This window comes from Oncorhynchus nerka, linkage group LG25, assembly GCF_034236695.1.
Source record: "Oncorhynchus nerka isolate Pitt River linkage group LG25, Oner_Uvic_2.0, whole genome shotgun sequence".
Classification (NCBI taxonomy): Eukaryota; Metazoa; Chordata; class Actinopteri; order Salmoniformes; family Salmonidae; genus Oncorhynchus; species Oncorhynchus nerka.
In genome coordinates this window covers 16,511,686-16,532,639 of record NC_088420.1, presented here as the reverse complement: position 1 = coordinate 16,532,639, position 20,954 = coordinate 16,511,686, and the positions used below count along the sequence as shown (strand labels likewise).

The 20,954-nt window shown below is 48.7% G+C and overlaps 1 protein-coding gene across 1 annotated transcript in view; it reads right to left on the bottom strand.

Moving 5' to 3' along the window:
• Positions 1-556: 556 nt before the first annotated feature.
• LOC115108858 (tudor domain-containing protein 5) overlaps positions 557-20,954 on the bottom strand; it is a 45,556-nt gene continuing 25,158 nt past the window's right edge. The window contains exons 14-17 of the mRNA XM_065009613.1: positions 11,652-11,747; positions 11,080-11,237; positions 7,600-7,778; positions 557-1,399 (exon numbers count right to left, since the gene is read on the bottom strand). Coding sequence (XP_064865685.1) covers positions 1,263-1,399; positions 7,600-7,778; positions 11,080-11,237; positions 11,652-11,747 — 570 coding nt within the window. The 3' untranslated portion in view covers positions 557-1,262. The remainder of the gene's footprint in view (positions 1,400-7,599; positions 7,779-11,079; positions 11,238-11,651; positions 11,748-20,954) is intronic.

Below are 20,954 nucleotides of genomic sequence, written 5' to 3'. Positions count from 1 at the left end.
AATGTCTTATTTGAAGTGACGTGCTGCAGAAAAAGCAGAGAGCATGAATAAAAAGAGAGGAGCGAATGAGTAAAAGGATGAATCAGTGGATTGGTGGTTGGGGTGGGAGGGTTAGGTTCCGTCACATGTGATGGATGCACAGGGAGGTGATAGGTGGGCGCAGCAGAGCGAGGGGTGCGGGGCGATGGAGGATGACAGGCTGCTTTCTCCTCTCTTTTCTTAGATGCTGACCACCTCTTCACACTCTGACCTGGGGTCACTATTCATTTGGCACAAACAGATGAACAAGTTTTGAAATGGTAAACAAAAAAGGCCGATCTTTTGCGACAGGTTTGGGTAGTGCTGTCCACAGTACTTCCTCCGTTTCAAAAGCTTTTCTGTCATTTGTGTGGCACTTGACCCCGACGTGTGGGCGTATCTGATGGGACGATATTAAGCATTTACATTATCATTCTTACCTTTATTTGACATTCTTGTTCTACTTTGGACATTGTCACTGTACCCTTCCTACTCTGTGTGAACATGAAATCAAATTCAACATCTCCACGGGTTTACAAGTTTTCAATTTGGTTTATTTTCAAAAAAATAAAATTACATTATTTCTTTCTGTTTCGAAACAGTGTCATTTGAAAAGTCCCCTGTCCTCTAAGGAAACGAACCTGCTGAGCAGTTAAACAGGCAACAGGTAGAACAGGAGGAAACTAACCTGGTCATTACAATATGAAACACATAAAACGTATCAAAGCGTACTTAAAGGCAGAAAATAAAACTTAACCGGTAAAAACACAACTCAAAGTTCTACAAAACAAGCTTTCCGATTATTTTCTATTTCGAAGAAGGAGCGATCAACTCTGCACACATTCCTTGTAGTGTTAGAGAAAACATGGGAGAAGTCTATGACACGACATCAATATCAAACCAAAAAAAGAGGACTGGCTGTAGGTAGCTAACAGGTAAGGATTGTGTCTGACTGTAGGTAGCTAACATTCCAACAGGTAAGGATCGTGTCTGACTGTAGGTAGCTAACAGGTAAGGATCATGTCTGACTGTAGGTAGCTAACATTCTAACAGGTAAGGATCATGTCTGACTGTAGGTAGCTAACAGGTAAGGATCATGTCTGACTGTAGGTAGCTAACATTCTAACAGGTAAGGATCATGTCTGACTGTAGGTAGCTAACATTCTAACAGGTAAGGATCATGTCTGCACATAGCAGGATGATGCTGGTTTGACCAGCTGTGCATTGAGGAAGTGTGTGTGTGTTCAGGCCATTTTGTGAGGGTACCAGTTGAGGAGGTGGAAACCAGTTCCGGTAGCCAGACGGGCGGCCGGGCCCAGGGCAAAGGGCGAGGTGACACGCAGCGTGTCCCCCGTCCCAAACAGAGGGAACATGGACATACCTAGACAACACAGGAAACACCTTATGATGTAGACATCTTCCATGGCAGCAGAGTCAGAATCCTAACTTAAGATAAAAACAGCATCTTTGCATTAGTCGCCAACAGACATCAATGCACAATTTTCGTTTGCATGACTTTTCCGGTACCCCCTGTATATAGCCTCCACATTGACTCTGTACCGGTACCCCCTGTATATAGCCTCCACATTGTACCGGTACCCCCTGTATATAGCCTCCACATTGTACCGGTACCCCCTGTATACAGCCTCCACATTGCCTCTGTACCGGTAACCCCTGTATATAGCCTCCACATTGCCTCTGTACCGGTAACCCCTGTATATAGCCTCCACATTGCCTCTGTACCGGTACCCCCTGTATATAGCCTCCACATTGCCTCTGTACCGGTACCCCCTGTATATAGCCTCCACATTGCCTCTGTACCGGTACCCCCTGTGTATACCCTCCACATTGCATCTGTACGGGTACCCCCTGTATATAGCCTCCACATTGCCTCTGTACGGGTACCCCCTGTGTATAGCCTCCACATTGACTCTGTACTGGTACCCCCTGTATATAGCCTCCACATTGACTCTGTACTGGTACCCCCTGTATATAGCCTCCACATTGACTCTGTACTGGTACCCCCTGTATATAGCCTCCACATTGCCTCTGTACTGGTACCCCCTGTATATAGCCTCCACATTGACTCTGTACTGGTACCCCCTGTATATAGCCTCCACATTGACTCTGTACTGGTAACCCCCTGTATATAGCCTCCACATTGACTCTGTACTGGTACCCCCCTGTATATAGCCTCCACATTGACTCTGTACTGGTACCCCCTGTATATAGCCTCCACATTGACTCTGTACTGGTACCCCCTGTATATAGCCTCCACATTGACTCTGTACTGGCCTCCACATTGACCTGTACCCCCCTGTATATAGCCTCCACATTGACTCTGTACCTGTACCCCTGTATATAGCCTCCACATTGACTCTGTACTGGTACCCCCTGTATATAGCCTCCACATTGACTCTGTACTGGTACCCCCTGTATATAGCCTCCACATTGACTCTGTACTGGTACCCCCTGTATATAGCCTCCACATTGACTCTGTACTGGTACCCCCTGTATATAGCCTCCACATTGACTCTGTACTGGTACCCCCTCTGTATATAGCCTCCACATTGACTCTGTACTGGTACCCCCTGTATATAGCCTCCACATTGACTCTGTACTGGTACCCCCTGTATATAGCCTCCACATTGACTCTGTACTGGTACCCCCTGTATATAGCCTCCACATTGACTCTGTACTGGTACCCCCTGTATATAGCCTCCACATTGACTCTGTACTGGTACCCCCTGTATATAGCCTCCACATTGACTCTGTACTGGTACCCCCTGTATATAGCCTCCACATTGACTCTGTACTGGTACCCCCTGTATATAGCCTCCACATTGACTCTGTACTGGTACCCCCTGTATATAGCCTCCACATTGACTCTGTACTGGTACCCCCTGTATATAGCCTCCACATTGACTCTGTACTGGTACCCCCTGTATATAGCCTCCACATTGACTCTGTACTGGTACCCCTGTATATAGCCTCCACATTGACTCTGTACTGGTACCCCCTGTATATAGCCTCCACATTGACTCTGTACTGGTACCCCCTGTATATAGCCTCCACATTGACTCTGTACTGGTACCCCCTGTATATAGCCTCCACATTGACTCTGTACCTGTACCCCCTGTATATAGCCTCCACATTGACTCTGTACTGGTACCCCCTGTATATAGCCTCCACATTGACTCTGTACTGGTACCCCCTGTATATAGCCTCCACATTGACTCTGTACTGGTACCCCCTGTATATAGCCTCCACATTGACTCTGTACTGGTACCCCCTGTATATAGCCTCCACATTGACTCTGTACTGGTACCCCCTGTATATAGCCTCCACATTGACTCTGTACTGGTACCCCTGTATATAGCCTCCACATTGACTCTGTACTGGTACCCCCTGTATATAGCCTCCACATTGACTCTGTACTGGTACCCCTGTATATAGCCTCCACATTGACTCTGTACTGGTACCCCCTGTATATAGCCTCCACATTGACTCTGTACTGGTACCCCCTGTATATAGCCTCCACATTGACTCTGTACTGGTACCCCCTGTATATAGCCTCCACATTGACTCTGTACTGGTACCCCCTGTATACAGCCTCCACATTGACTCTGTACTGGTACCCCCTGTATATAGCCTCCACACTGACTCTGTACTGGTACCCCCTGTATATAGCCTCCACATTGACTCTGTACTGGTACCCCCTGTATATAGCCTCCACATTGACTCTGTACTGGTACCCCCTGTATATAGCCTCCACATTGACTCTGTACTGGTACCCCCTGTATACAGCCTCCACATTGACTCTGTACTGGTACCCCTGTATATAGTCTCCACATTGACTCTGTACCGGTACCCCCTGTATATAGCCTCCACATTGACTCTGTACCGGTACCCCTGTATATAGCCTCCACATTGACTCTGTACCGGTACCCCTGTATACAGCCTCCACATTGACTCTGTACTGGTACCCCCTGTATATAGCCTCCACACTGACTCTGTACTGGTACCCCTGTATATAGCCTCCACATTGACTCTGTACTGGTACCCCCTGTATATAGCCTCCACATTGACTCTGTACCGGTACCCCCTGTATATAGCCTCCACATTGACTCTGTACTGGTACCCCCTGTATATAGCCTCCACACTGACTCTGTACTGGTACCCCCTGTATATAGCCTCCACATTGACTCTGTACTGGTACCCCCTGTATATAGCCTCCACATTGACTCTGTACTGGTACCCCCTGTATATAGCCTCCACATTGACTCTGTACTGGTACCCCTGTATATAGCCTCCACATTGACTCTGTACTGGTACCCCCTGTATATAGCCTCCACATTGACTCTGTACTGGTACCCCCTGTACCTCCACATTGACTCTGTACTGGTACCCTGTATTGACTCTGTACTGGTATAGCCTCCACATTGACTCTGTACTGGTACCCCCTGTATATAGCCTCCACATTGACTCTGTACTGGTACCCCCTGTATATAGCCTCCACATTGACTCTGTACTGGTACCCCCTGTATATAGCCTCCACATTGACTCTGTACTGGTACCCCCCCTGTATATAGCCTCCACATTGACTCTGTACTGGTACCCCCTGTATATAGCCTCCACATTGACTCTGTACTGGTACCCCCTGTATATAGCCTCCACATTGACTCTGTACCGGTACCCCCTGTATATAGCCTCCACATTGACTCTGTACTGGTACCCCCTGTATATAGCCTCCACATTGACTCTGTACTGGTACCCCCTGTATATAGCCTCCACATTGACTCTGTACTGGTACCCCTGTATATAGCCTCCACATTGACTCTGTACTGGTACCCCCTGTATATAGCCTCCACATTGACTCTGTACTGGTACCCCCTGTATATAGCCTCCACATTGACTCTGTACTGGTACCCCCTGTATATAGCCTCCACATTGACTCTGTACTGGTACCCCCTGTATATAGCCTCCACATTGACTCTGTACTGGTACCCCCTGTATATAGCCTCCACATTGACTCTGTACTGGTACCCCCTGTATATAGCCTCCACATTGACTCTGTACTGGTACCCCCTGTATATAGCCTCCACATTGACTCTGTACTGGTACCCCTGTATATAGCCTCCACATTGACTCTGTACTGGTACCCCCTGTATATAGCCTCCACATTGACTCTGTACTGGTACCCCCTGTATATAGCCTCCACATTGACTCTGTACTGGTACCCCCTGTATATAGCCTCCACATTGACTCTGTACCTGTACCCCCTGTATATAGCCTCCACATTGACTCTGTACTGGTACCCCCTGTATATAGCCTCCACATTGACTCTGTACTGGTACCCCCTGTATATAGCCTCCACATTGACTCTGTACTGGTACCCCCTGTATATAGCCTCCACATTGACTCTGTACTGGTACCCCCTGTATATAGCCTCCACATTGACTCTGTACTGGTCCACCCCTGTATACAGCCTCCACATTGACTCTGTACTGGTACCCCCTGTATATAGCCTCCACATTGACTCTGTACTGGTACCCCCTGTATATAGCCTCCACATTGACTCTGTACTGGTACCCCCTGTATATAGCCTCCACATTGACTCTGTACTGGTACCCCCTGTATATAGCCTCCACACTGACTCTGTACTGGTACATTACATTTACATTACATTTAAGTCATTTAGCAGACACATTGACTCTGTACTGGTACCAGAGCGACTTACAAATTGACTCTGTTCACCCCTGACATATAGCCTCCACATTGACTCTGTACTGGTACCCCCTGTATATAGCCTCCACATTGACTCTGTACTGGTACCCCCTGTATATAGCCTCCACATTGACTCTGTACTGGTACCCCCTGTATACAGCCTCCACATTGACTCTGTACTGGTACCCCCTGTATATAGCCTCCACACTGACTCTGTACTGGTACCCCCTGTATATAGCCTCCACATTGACTCTGTACCGGTACCCCCTGTATATAGCCTCCACATTGACTCTGTACCGGTACCCCCTGTATATAGCCTCCACATTGACTCTGTACCGGTACCCCCTGTATATAGCCTCCACACTGACTCTGTACTGGTACCCCCTGTATATAGCCTCCACATTGACTCTGTACTGGTACCCCCTGTATATAGCCTCCACACTGACTCTGTACCGGTACCCCCTGTATATAGCCTCCACATTGACTCTGTACCGGTACCCCCTGTATACAGCCTCCACATTGACTCTGTACTGGTACCCCCTGTATACAGCCTCCACATTGACTCTGTACTGGTACCCCCTGTATATAGCCTCCACATTGACTCTGTACCGGTACCCCATCTATATAGCCTCCACATTGACTCTGTACTGGTACCCCCTGTATATAGCCTCCACATTGACTCTGTACTGGTACCCCCTGTATACAGCCTCCACATTGACTCTGTACTGGTACCCCCTGTATACAGCCTCCACATTGACTCTGTACTGGTACCCCCTGTATATAGCCCCGCTATTGTTATTTTACTGCTGCTCTTTAATTACTTGTTACTCTTATCTTTTTTTTGTTGTTGGTATTTTTATTAAAACTGTATTGTTGGTTAAGGGCTTGTTAGTAAGCATTTCACTGTAAGGTTGCTGTTGTATATAGCTGCAACACTGCTGCTGAACAACATTAGATGATGTGTAAAGCTCAGTCTGCTTGTTTTATTTCCATGGCCTATTCAGGTCTTTTGTTCACAGCTTAACCAAAACCATTGCACTGTAACAGTGCATCAATATCAAGGCTTATGCAATTAGGTAACACCATTTGGTCAAATAGCTATGGTAACATATAGGATCCATGTCAGTTTCTCTGTGCAGGGCCATTCACTAGTGGGGAATTTCATTGTGTTTCTCTAGCATCATTAGTGCTCAGGCTAACCCCTGTGTGTGTGTATGTAAAATGTTTTCTGCATCGTGTATGTGTGTGTAATGGTTTGTTTACGTGGTGTGTGTGTGTGTAATGGTTTGTTTACGTGGTGTGTGTGTGTGTGTAATGGTTTGTTTACGTGGTGTGTGTGTGTGTGTAATGGTTTGTTTACGTGGTGTGTGTGTGTGTGTAATGGTTTGTTTACGTGGTGTGTGTGTGTGTGTAATGGTTTGTTTACGTGGGTGTGTGTGTGTGTGTGTAATGGTTTGTTTACGTGGTGTGTGTGTGTAATGGTTTGTTTACGTGGTGTGTGTGTGTAATGGTTTGTTTACGTGGTGTGTGTGTGTGTGTGTGTAATGGTTTGTTTACGTGGTGTGTGTGTGTGTAATGGTTTGTTTACGTGGTGTGTTTACGTGGTGTGTGTGTGTGTGTGTGTGTGTGTGTAATGGTTTGTTTACGTGGTGTGTGTGTGTGTAATGGTTTGTTTACGTGGTGTGTGTGTGTGTAATGGTTTGTTTACGTGGTGTGTGTGTGTGTAATGGTTTGTTTACGTGGTGTGTGTGTGTGTAATGGTTTGTTTACGTGGTGTGTGTGTGTAATGGTTTGTTTACGTGGTGTGTGTGTGTGTAATGGTTTGTTTACCGTGTGTGTATTTGTTAACCGTACTGTATGGGGCACTCTGGGTCTGCGTCAATCCGGGGGTACGGAGGCTCAGGGTTTTCAGAGTGGAGGGCTGGGGGGGCACCGCAGGTATGAGGGACACCGCCCCTCCATTTACAGAGCATGGCTGCTTCAGCTCACTGGCACTAGGTGAAGGGGGGCTGAAACACATGGGGGGCAGAAAGGGTAGTAAGGAGGATCATGCATTGATTGACTGGGACTTCGGAAAGCACCAAATCATAAACACACAACCGGCTAAAACAAAATGCATATTTACATTCACACAGCATTCAGCATTAATAACACGTCATTTAGAAGAATGTGAAAACAAAACCCATCTCAAAGTAGAGCTGGGGGGGGAAATACAGGCAGGACCTGGGGGAAATACAGGCAGGACCTGGGGGAAATACAGGCAGGACCTGGGGGAAATACAGGGCAGGACCTGGGGGAAATACAGGCAGGACCTGGGGGAAATACAGGCAGGACCTGGGGGAAATACAGGCAGGACCTGGGGGAAATACAGGCAGGACCTGGGGGAAATACAGGCAGGACCTGGGGGGAAATACAGGCAGGAACCTGGGGGAAATACAGGCAGGAACCTGGGGGAAATACAGGCAGGACCTGGGGGAAATACAGGCAGGACCTGGGGGAAATACAGGCAGGAACCTGGGGGAAATACAGGCAGGAACCTGGGGGAAATACAGGCAGGACCTGGGGGGAAATACAGGCAGGACCTGGGGGAAATACAGGCAGGACCTGGGGGGAAATACAGGCAGGACCTGGGGGAAATACAGGCAGGACCTGGGGGGAAATACAGGCAGGACCTGGGGGAAATACAGGCAGGAGCTGGGGGGGAAATACAGGCAGGAGCTGGGGGGAAATACAGGCAGGAGCTGGGGGAAATACAGGCAGGAGCTGGGGGAAATACAGGCAGGAGCTGGGGGAAATACAGGCAGGAGCTGGGGGAAATACAGGCAGGAGCTGGGGGAAATACAGGCAGGAGCTGGGGGAATACAGGCAGGAGCTGGGGGATACAGGCAGGAGCTGGGGGGATACAGGCAGGAGCTGGGGGATACAGGCAGGAGCTGGGGGATACAGGCAGGAGCTGGGGGAATACAGGCAGGAGCTGGGGGATACAGGCAGGAGCTGGGGGAATACAGGCAGGAGCTGGGGGAATACAGGCAGGAGCTGGGGGAATACAGGCAGGAGCTGGGGGAATACAGGCAGGAGCTGGGGGAATACAGGCAGGAGCTGGGGGAATACAGGCAGGAGTTGGGGGAATACAGGCAGGAGCTGGGGGAATACAGGCAGGAGCTGGGGGAATACAGGCAGGAGCTGGGGGGAATACAGGCAGGAGCTGGGGGGAATACAGGCAGGAGCTGGGGGGAATACAGGCAGGAGCTGGGGGGAATACAGGCAGGAGCTGGGGGGAAAACAGGGAGGAGCTGGGGAATACAGGCTAATAGTAATATCACTTTTCTTTAGAGGTTTGGATGATATATCTCTCCATTTCCTGTTTTTCTCTAAACAATTTTTTAAAAGGCCAAGACATAATTCTCAAGGCCTATTTGTGCAAAATAAACGAACACCACAAATAAACACACCCACACGTCTATTCTATTGTTTAGGAATGTTTGACCACTAGCTATTTCAATATGTAATTTATATAATCATTTTGATTGAAAATGTATCAATTTAGTTCATTTGTTGATATAATTAAAACAGCCTGTGTTTATTTGCTATTGGATTGGCAGAATGACACAGCTACTAACACGTTAGCCTACAGCTGGCCTGAACATCACTGTTATTATTGGATTGGCAGAATGACACAACTACTAACACGTTAGCCTACAGCTGGCCTGAACATCACTGTTTGTTATTGGATTGGCAGAATGACACAGCTACTAACACGTTAGCCTACAGCTGGCCTGAACATCACTGTTTGTTATTGGATTGGCAGAATGACACAACTACTAACACGTTAGCCTACAGCTGGCCTGAACATCACTGTTATTATTGGATTGGCAGAATGACACAACTACTAACACGTTAGCCTACAGCTGGCCTGAACATCACTGTTATTGGATTGGCAGAATGACACAACTACTAACACGTTAGCCTACAGCTGGCCTGAACATCACTGTTTGTTATTGGATTGGCACAATGACACAACTACTAACACGTTAGCCTACAGCTGGCCTGAACATCACTGTTTTGAATGCACTTTAATTATCCAACATCACACTTACCGATGGCGAGGTGAAGCCTGTGCCCAAAGCACTGCAGGCGGGTCTATATGTTGAAGTGCAATGCTTTTATCATGTTGCCTCCGATGTCAGTTGTCATGTACACCTGTCGGTCTTCAGTCATCTTCCACGATGCCAGAGAGTCTGAGACCCTGGGCTATTACTTCACCCGTATGATCATCAGGGAAGTAAGTCGTCTGGAGGCAGACATTTTGCAATATCCAGGGTTGATTTATGTAGTGGACTGTCAAACTTAGGTATGGCTCTAACATTCTGCTCGACCATAGATCAAACTTCCACCTCAAACTTCTCTTGTCATAAGGGATTACGTTTGAAAAAGTTGCGGGTATGGTAGTTTGTCTTTTAGCAGACGTTTTGGGAATTGGGCGACTGGAATCCGCATTGCGTAGTCTCACGCTTTCCTCCCATTCCACCTTGTGATTCAGTTGCAGGTGATGGAAGAGGTTGGTTGTACTGCTGCTTTTCGTAGCAATTGTCTGTCGACACATTTTGCACAGGACATTCGTTTGCTGAACATCAGACCTCTTAACCCCGAACCACTTCCATATTACTGAAAAAACATGGGATGATTTCATCCTCACGAGAGGCTTCCTCACTTTCCATGTTGGTGGAACTCTTACCACCACTACACCTCTCCGGCGTGGTTACAACTTGTGAAAGGTTGTGATTGGTGGATAACCTCTGTGCACGTGTTGGGCTGACAGAAGAGACAGTGAGATGCTGCATTTGTAAAAAGTTACATTATAACAGAACCTCCATTCCTGCGATACAGGCATTTTCCACATCGCGCTAAAACACTCGATATCGCCCGGCCCTCTCTCAAAGTTCTTAATTTGTGTTTTATTTTGTTCCTCATGCAGGAATTTGGCACAAACAGGGCTTTTTATGAGAACATTGGGGAGAGGAATTGTTCTCATTTTCTTCCAATTAAGAAACAATGAAATCTGCATTGCGGCAGTGTGTCCAGGGAGGATGTGCAGGGGCAGAGGTCTAATGCCTAACAAACACCACAACAGGAGGTCAGACTGCAATTGCTTTCCAATGAAATGAGTTCTTACCAGCTGCTTAGTGGTGTTAGGCAGGTTGCCAGATAACGACGCAAACAACTGGACCTCAGGTAGAATATAATACAGTCTAGTTGGGACTGTTCTTTTCAGTCTGACAACCTAAAACAAAGTATGCAGTATTTTCTGAGGCCAAAAGTCTGATCTCTGTCCTTACCATAGCTGTGTCTCCATGGTTACCCAGGTTTGCCTTGGGCTGTACCACCTCTGGGGCAGGGGCATTGGGTGTCCAGCCCTGGTCCCAGTCACTACAGCACAGCAGCAACGGGTCCTTACTCTGCAGAGCTGCAAACGGGTTGGCATTCAGGCCCCCCTGGAGAAACAAACACACAACCTTAGATCATTCCTTTTGTAATCCCAGTTCCATTCTACATTAGCCTCGTTCCAGGTCTGTTAGAGCAGTCTCATCACGATTGACCATAGGAGTTGGAGAGACAGCACACATATATAGGACCACTCTAATTACACACATTATAACAAGGTCTTATAACGTCACTATGTTCTAGAACCAAAGATAGTTCACTCAGGCCATTTACATGGATAAAAAAATGGTCAGTTCCGGTCTAGTTAACTGGTTGAGTCTCCAATAGTGATCAATGAGATAGCAGCTGGGTCTGGTCTTCTTAGTTCATTGAACCAGGAAAAAAAAGAGCGAGTGGGGTGTCTCGCTTCCTCTTTCAGCTATGCTAGAATTATGTTCTGATAATTGTGGGGTCAAAGGTCATACCTGAGCTGTAGAGTTGACCTCAATGAACTCCAGTGCTGGGAGGTCAGGAAGAACTTCCTCTTCCTTGGTTTTGTTCCCACCCACGAGGTTAGGGGTCTAAAACACACATCCAATTAAAGATATATATATATTTTTTTACACCTTTATTTAACTCAGCAAGTCCGTTAAGAACAAATTCTTATTTTCAATGATGGCCTAGTGGGTTAACTGCCTGTTCAGGGGCAGAACAACAGATTCATAACCTTGTCAGCTCTGGGATTAGAACTTGCAACCTTTCGGTTACTAGTCCAACGCTCTAACCACTAGGCTACCTTGCCACCACATTACTTAACAATGCATCCTTCTTCCCTCCCATCCTTGAAGAAGTCACTAATACAACACGATGAGATATATACACACAGTACATCACAGAAGTGAGTACACCCCTCACATTTTTGTAAATATTTGAGTATATCTTTTCATGTGACAACACTGAAGAAATGACACTTTGCTGCAATGTAAAGTAGTGAGTGTACAGCTTGTATGACAATGTAAATTTGCTGTCCCCTCAAAATAACTCAACACAGCCATTAATGTCTAAACCGCTGGCAACAAAAGTGAATACACCCCTAAGTGAAAATTTCCAAATTGGGCCCAAAGTGTCAATATTTTGTGTGGCCACCATAATTTTCCAGCACTGCCTTAACCTTCTTGGGCATGGAGTTCACCAGAGCTTCACATGAAACACACCTGATCCCCATTCACACCTGAGACCTTGTAAACACTAACGAGTCACATGACACCAGGGAGGGAAAATGGCTAATTGGGCCCAATTTGGACATTTTCACTTAGGGGTGTACTCACTTTTGTTGCCAGCGGTTTAGACATTAATGGCTGTGTGTTGAGTTATTTTGAGGGGACAACAAATTTACACTGTTATACAAGCTGTACACTCACTACTTTACATTGTAGAAAGTGTCATTTCTTCAGTGTTGTCACATGAAAAGATATACTCAAATATTTACAAAAGTGTGAGGGGTGTACTCACTTTTGTGATATATATATATATATGACCGATTATGATTTTTCAACACCGATACCGATTATTGGAGGATCAAAAAAAGCCACTGCCAATTTTTTTATTTATTTGTAATAATGACAATTAGAACAATACTGAATGAACACTTATTTTAACTTAATATAATACATCAATAAAAATCCATTTAGCTTCAAATAAATAATGAGTTACTTGCTCAGAACATATGAAAGTTGGTGGTTCCTTTTAACATGAGACTTCAATATTCCAAGGTAAGAGGTTTTAGGTTGTAGTTAATATCGTATTTATAGGACTATTTCTCTCTATACCATTTGTATTTCATAAACCTTTGGTTATTGGATGTTCTTATTGGCACTATAGTATTGCCAGTGTAACAGTATAGCTTCCGTCCCCCTCCTCGCCCCTACCTGGGCTCGAACCAGGAACACATCGACAACAGCCACACTTGAAGCAGCGTTACCCATCGATCCACAAAATCAGGCGGCCCTTGCAGAGCAAGGGGAATAACTACTCTAGGTCTCAGAGCGAGTGACGTTTGAAACGCTATTAGCGCGCACCCCGCTAACTAGCTAGCCATTTCACATCGGTTACAACAGCCATTAGGCTGATAGGCTTGTCATAAACAGCGCTGTGCTTGCGAAGAGCTGCTGGCAAAACGCATGAAAGTGCTGTTTGAATGAATGCTTACGAGCCTGCTGCTGCCTACCATCACTCAGTCAGACTGCTCTATCAAATCATAGACTTAATTATAACATAACACACAGAAATACGAGCCTTGGGTCATTAATATGGTCGAATCCGAAAACTATCATTTCGAAAGCGTTTATTATTTCAGTGAAATACGGAACCGCTCGGTATTTTATCTAACGGGTGGCATCCCTAAGTCTAAATATTCCTGTTACATTGCACAACCTTCAATGTTATGTCATAATTACGTAAAATTCTGGCAAATTAGTTCGCAATGAGCCAGGCTGCCCAAACTGTTGCATATACCCTGACATTGATTGTGTATGTGTGCCATAAAGCTGGTGAATGTGCAAGACAAAATATTTAAGTGCCTTTGAACGGGATATGGTAGTAGGTGCCAGGCGCACCGGTTTGTGTCAAGAACTGCAACGCTACTGGGTTTTTCACACTCTACAGTTTCCTGTGTGCATCAAGAATGGTCCATCACCCAAAGGACATCCAGCCAACTTGACACAACTGTGGGAAGCATTGTAGTCCACAAGGAACAGCATCCTTGTGGAACGCTTTTGACACCTTGTAGAGTCCATGCCCTGATGAATTGAGGCTGTTCTGAGTGCAAAAAGGAAGGGGGCGGGGGGTGTAACTCAATATTAGGAAGGTATTCCTAATGTTTGTAATACTCAGTATAAACAAGGATTCTATTTAAAGGCTTTTGCTGAACCCTGTTGTGTCAGATCAGTGATCTGTTCAAGGCTGTTAAGAAGCCCCCAGCCAGGCCTCCCTCCACACAGGACAAGGCTGTTAAGAAGCCCCCAGCCAGGCCTCCACACAGGACAAGGCTGTTAAGAAGCCCCCAGCCAGGCCTCAGACCTCCACACAGGACAAGGCTGTTAAGAAGCCCCCAGCCAGGCCTCAGACCTCCACACAGGACAAGGCTGTTAAGAAGCCCCCAGCCAGGCCTCAGACCTCCACACAGGACAAGGCTGTTAAGAAGCCCCCAGCCAGGCCTCAGACCTCCACACAGGACAAGGCTGTTAAGAAGCCCCCAGCCAGGCCTCAGACCTCCACACAGGACAAGGCTGTTAAGAAGCCTCCAGCCAGGCCTCAGACCTCCACACAGGAAAAGGCTGTTAAGAAGCCCCCAGCCAGGCCTCAGACCTCCACACAGGACAAGGCTGTTAAGAAGCCCCCAGCCAGGCCTCAGGCCTCCACACAGGACAAGGCTGTTAAGAAGCCCCCAGCCAGGCCTCCACACAGGACAAGGCTGTTAAGAAGCCCCCAGCCAGGCCTCAGACTTCCACACAGGACAAGGCTGTTAAGAAGCCCCCAGCCAGGCCTCAGACCTCCACACAGGACAAGGCTGTTAAGAAGCCCCCAGCCAGGCCTCAGACCTCCACACAGGACAAGGCTGTTAAGAAGCCTCCAGCCAGGCCTCAGACCTCCACACAGGACAAGGCTGTTAAGAAGCCCCCAGCCAGGCCTCAGACCTCCACAGTAGTTTCCATAATGGGTGGATTATGCTCTCGCTCCTTCTTGCATCCCCACAGAACACAGTCCTGATGGAACACTGCAATTCATCCCTTTCCTGTTTCAGCAGAACGACTGTAACTGTCTCTCCCCTACCCTCTCCCTCTCCCCCATCCTCTCTCTCACCCTGCCCCCCCTCCCTCTCTCTCTCTCTTTCTCTGCTTCCCCCTCAATTCAATTCAAGGGGCTTTATTGGCATGGGAAACATATGTTAACATTGCCAAAGCAAGTGAAGTAGATAAACAAAAGTGAAATAAACAAAAATAAACATTACACTCACAGAAGTTCCAAAAGACATTTGAAATGTCATATGTATATATACAGTGTTGTAACGATGTGCAAATGGTTAAAGTACTAACAGGAAAACAAATATGGGTTGTATTTACAATGGTGTTTGTTCTTCACTGGTTGACCTTTTCTTGTGGCAACAGGTCACAAATCTTGCTGCTGTGATTGCACAGTGGAATTTCACCCAATAGATAAAGGAGTTTATCAAAATTGGATTTGTTTTCTAATGCTGTGTGGGTCTGTGTCACGACTTCCGCCGAAGTCGGACCCTCTCCTTGTTCGGGCGGCGTTCGGCGGTCAACATTACCGGCCTTTTAGCCATCGCCGATCCATTTTTCATTTGTTTTGTCTTTGTCTTACACACCTGGTTTCAATCCTCCAATTACTTGTTAATTATTTAACCCTCTGTTCCCCCATGTTTGTTTGTGAGTAATTGTTTATTGTATTGCGGTCCGTATTTGTGGCCTTGTATTTATATGACGTGTATTGTGATATATTTGAGTAAAATTGCTTTCATTACTCATATCTGCGGTACTGCGCCTGACTCATCTCACCAGCTACACACAGACGCATTACAGAATTACTCACCACCGAATGGAGTCAGCAGGACCAGACGACCTCCCTGTGGCGGTAGAGGAGCGCGTCCAGCAGCACGCGACCATATTGCAATGTCTGGGCAACGCCATGGATCGGGTGCTGCAGACGATGGATCGTTGCGAGAGAGGAGGAGGTCGTCCATCGCCTCCACCAGCCCCACTACAGCAGGCCACACTGTCCACCCCTCCTTCACCCGGTCCCAGTGGGATTTGGCTCGCTCTCCCGAGGGAGTATGATGGGACGGCTGCCGGATGCCAGGGGTTCCTACTCCAGCTGGAGCGCTACCTGGCGACCATCCACCCGGCTCCTTGGGGACGTAAGAGCGTGTCCGCCCTCGTCGCCTGCCTCTCAGGCAAAGCCCTGGAGTGGGCCAACACCGTATGGAGTGAAGGAGAAACGGCGTTGGACCATTACGCAGAGTTCACCCGCTGCTTCGGGCAGTGTTCGACCACCCGCCTGAGGGTCGAGCGGCGGGTGAACCTCTGTTCCACCTGAAGCAGGGGACGAGGAGCGCACAGGATTTCACTTGGGACTTCCGGACCCTGGCCACCAGCGCGGGATGGAACGACAGGGCCCTGATCAATCACTACCGGTGCAGTCTGCGCGAGGACGTTCGTCGGCTGTTGGCCAGCCGAGACACCACCCTCATGTTGGACCAGCTGGTGGATCTGTCCATCCGGCTGGACAACCTGCTGGCTGCCCGCGGACGTCCGGATCGGGGCCTGTCAGTTCCATCCCCCAGCACCTCCGCTCCGACGCCCATGAAGCTGGGAGGTGCTGCGCTTAGGGCGACCGGAGGAGGGGCCATTCCCTGCACCATCTGTGGCCGCAGAGGGCACACTGCTGGTCGGTGCTGGGGAGGTTCCTCAGGGAGTCGAGGCAGCAGGCAGGGCACTATCGTATCACCCCAGGTGAGTCGGCACCAGGCTCACCCAGAGCCCCCTGTTGCTCACATGTATGCGTTTATTAAATTTCCTGAGTTTTCCCCGCATTCCCAGCATAAGGCGCTCGTAGATTCTGGCGCAGATGGGAATTTTATTGACCGTTCATTTGCTCATAGTTTAGGGATCCCCCTTGTTCCTGTGGATATACCCTTCCCTGTGCATGCCCTAGATAGTCGACCATTAGGGTCAGGGCTGATTAGGGAGGCGACCGCTCCACTAAGCATGGTTACGCAGGAGGGTCACAAGGAGAGAATCAGTCTCTTCCTTATTGATTCTTCTGCGTTTCCCATGGTGCTGGGCCTACCCTGGTTGGCCTGTCATGACCCCACTATTTCGTGAAAACATAGGGCTCTCAAGGGGTGGTCAAGAGAGTGGTCAGGGAGGTGTATAGGAGTTTCCGTCGGTGCAACTACGGTGGAAAGTCCAGACCAGGTCTCCACCGTGCGCTTCCCCTCAGAATATGCCGATTTGGCTCTCGCCTTCTGTAAGAAGGCGGCGACTCAATTACCACCCCATCGCCGATGGGATTGTGCGATAAATCTCCTGGTAGACGCAGCACTTCCCAGGAGTCATGTGTATCCTCTGTCACAGGAGGAGATGGCGGCTATGGAAACATATGTCTCCGAATCCCTGGGGCAGGGATACAGTTGGCCCTCCACTTCACCTGCCTCCTCGAGTTTCTTTTTTTGTGAAGAAGGATGGAGGTCTGCGCCCGTGTATTAACTATCGAGGTCTCAATCAGATCACAGTGAGCTACAGCTACCCGCTGCCTCTCATCGCCAGTGCGATCAAGTCAATGCACGGGGTGAGCTTCTTCCCAAAATTGGATCTCAGGAGCGCATACAACCTGGTGCGTATCCGGGAGGGGGACGAGTGGAAGACGGCATTTAGTACCACCTCAGGGCACTATGAGTACCTCGTCATGCCGTACGGGTTGATGAATGCTCCATCAGTCTTCCATTCCTTTGTTGAAGAGACTTTCTGGGAACTGCACAGGAACCTGCAGGGTGTAGTGGTGTATGTCGACAACATTCTGATATACTCCGCTACACGCGCCGAGCATGTGTCCATGCTGCGCAGGGTGCTTGGTCGACTGTTGGAGCATGACCTGTTCGTCAAGGTTGAGAAATGTTTGTTCTTCCAACAGTCCATCTCCTTCCTAGGGTACCGCATTTCCACTTCAGGGGTGGAGATGGAGTGTGACTGCATTTCAGCCGTGCGTAATTGGTAGAGTCCCACCACGGTAAAGGAAGTGCAGCGGTTTCTAGGGTTTGCCAACTACTACCGGAGGTTTATCCAGGGCTTTGGTCAGGTAGCGGCTCCCATTACCTCAGTGCTGAAGGGGGGACCGGTGCGACTGCAGTGGTCAGCTGAGGCGGACAGGGCTTTTGGTCACCTGAAGGCTCTGTTAACCTTGGCTCCCGTGCTGGCTCATCCGGATCCCTCTTTGGCGTGTATAGTGGAGGTGGACGCGTCCGAGGCTGGGATGGGAGCCATGCTCTCTCAGCTCTCGGGCACGCCACCAAAGCGAAACTATGATGTGGGGGACCGAGAGCGGTTGGCGGTTGTCAAGGCTCTGAAGGCGTGGAGACATAGGCTTGAGGGGGCTAAACACCCTTATCTCATCTGAAATGACCAATCTGGAGTACATCCGAGCGGCGAGGAGACTGAACCCTCGCCAGGCAAGGTGGGGCATGTTCTTTATACGTTTTGTTTTCACTCTGTCCTACAGATCAGGTTACCAGAACGCTAAGGCAGACGCACTTTCCCGGATGTATGACACAAATGAGCGGTCCTTGGATCACACTCCCATACCCCCGGCCTCTTGCCTGGTGGCACCGGTGGTGTGGAGCTGGACGCGGACATTGAGCAGACGTTACGCACAGAGCACACTCTTCCCCCCCCCCCCAGTGTCCAGCTGGGCGCCTGTACGTTCCGTCTGCTGTCCACGACCGTTTGATCTATTGGGCCCACACGTCACCCTCCTCTGGTCATCCTGGCATCGGTCGGATGGTGCGTTGCCTTAATGGGAAGTACTGGTAGTCCACCTTGGCCAAGGACGTGAGGGTTTATGTTTCCTCCTGCTCGGTGTGCGCCCAGTGCAAGGCTCCCAGGCACCTGCCCAGAGGGAAGTTACAAACCCTACCCGTTCCACAACGGCCGTGGTCGCACCTGTCGGTGGACTTCTTGACGGATCTTCCTCCCTCACAGGGCAACAACACGATCCTGGTCGTTGTGGATCGGCTTTCTAAGTCCTGCCGTCTCCCTACGGCCCTACAGACTGCGGAGGCCCTGTTCACTCATGTCTTCCGGCACTACGGGGTGCCTGAGGACAGAGTCTGTGATCAGGGTCCCCAGTTCACGTCCAGGGTCTGGAGAGCGTTCATGGAACGTCTGGGGCTCTCGGGCAGCCTCACCTCAGGTTTTCACCCAGAGAGTAATGGGGGTGTTCTCCTTGTTCGGGCGGCGTTCGGCGGTCAACATTACCGGCCTTTCAGCCATCGCTGATCCATGTTTCATTTTCCATTTGTTTCGCCTTTGTCTTACACACCTGGTTTCAATCCCGGAATTACTTGATCATTATTTCACCCTCTGTTCCCCCATGTTTGTTTGTGAGTAATTGTTTATTGTATTGTGGTCCGTATTTGTGGGCTTGTGGCCTTTGTGGCAATACACAACATGTATTGTGATATACACTGCTCAAAAAAATAAAGGGAACACTAAAATAACACATCCTAGATCTGAATGAATGAAATATTATTATTAAATACATTTTTCTTTACATAGTTGCATGTGCTGACAACAAAATCACAAAAATTATCAATGGAAATCAAATTTATCAACCCATGGAGGTCTGGATTTGGAGTCAAAATTAAAGTGGAAAACCACACTACAGGCTGATTCAACTTTAATGTAAATTCCATAAAACAAGTCAAAATAAGGCTCAGTAGTGTGTGTGGCCTCCACGTGCCTGTATAACCTCCCTACAACGCCTGGGCATGCTCCTGATGAGGTGGCGGTTGGTCTCCTGAGGGATCTCCTCCCAGACCTGGACTAAAGCATCCGACAACTCCTGGACAGTCTGTGGTGCAACGTGGCATTGGTGGATGGAGCGAGACATGATGTCCCAGATGTGCTCAATTGGATTCAGGTCTGGGGAATGGGCGGGACAGTCCATAGCATCAATGCCTTCCTCTTGGAGGAACTGCTAACACACTCCAGCCACATGAGGTCTAGCATTGTCTTGCATTAGGAGGAACCCAGGGCCAACCGCACCAGCATATGGTCTCACAAGGGGTCTGAGGATCTCATCTCGGTACCTAATGGCAGTCAGGCTACCTCTGGCGAGCACATGGAGGGCTGTGCGGCCCCCCCCAAAGAAATGCCACCCCACACCATGACTGACCCACCGCCAAACAGGTCATTCTGGAGGATGTTGCAGGCAGCAGAACGTTCTCCACGGCATCTCCAGACTGTCACATGTGCTCAGTGTGAACCTGCTTTCATCTGTGAAGAGCACAGGACGCCAGTGGCGAATTTGCCAATCTTGGTGTTCTCTGGCAAATGAAAAACGTCCTGCACGGTGTTGGGCTGTAAGCACAACCCCCACCTGTGGACATCGGGCCCTCATATCACCCTCATGGAGTCTGTTTCTGACCGTTTGAGCAGACACATGCACATTTGTGGCCTGCTGGAGGTCATTTTGCAGGGCTCTGGCAGTGCTCCTCCTGCTTCTCCTTGCACAAAGGCGGAGGTAGCGGTCCTGCTGCTGGGTTGTTGCCCTCCTACGGCCTCCTCCACGTCTCCTGATGTACTGGCCTGTCTCCTGGTAGCGCCTCCATGCTCTGGACACTACGCTGACAGACACAGCAAACCTTCTTGCCACAGCTCGCATTGATGTGCCATCCTGGATGAGCTGCACTACCTGAGCCACTTGTGTGGGTTGTAGACTCCGTCTCATGCTACCACTAGAGTGAAAGCACCGCAAGCATTCAAAAGTGACCAAAACATCAGCCAGGAAGCATAGCAACTGAGAAGTGGTCTGTGGTCCCCACCTGCAGAACCACTCCTTTATTGGGGGTGTCTTGCTAATTGCCTATAATTTCCACCTGTTGTCTATTCCATTTGCACAACAGCATGTGAAATTTATTGTCAATCAGTGTTGCTTCCTAAGTGGACAGTTTGATGTCACAGAAGTGTGATTGACTTGGAGTTACATTGGGT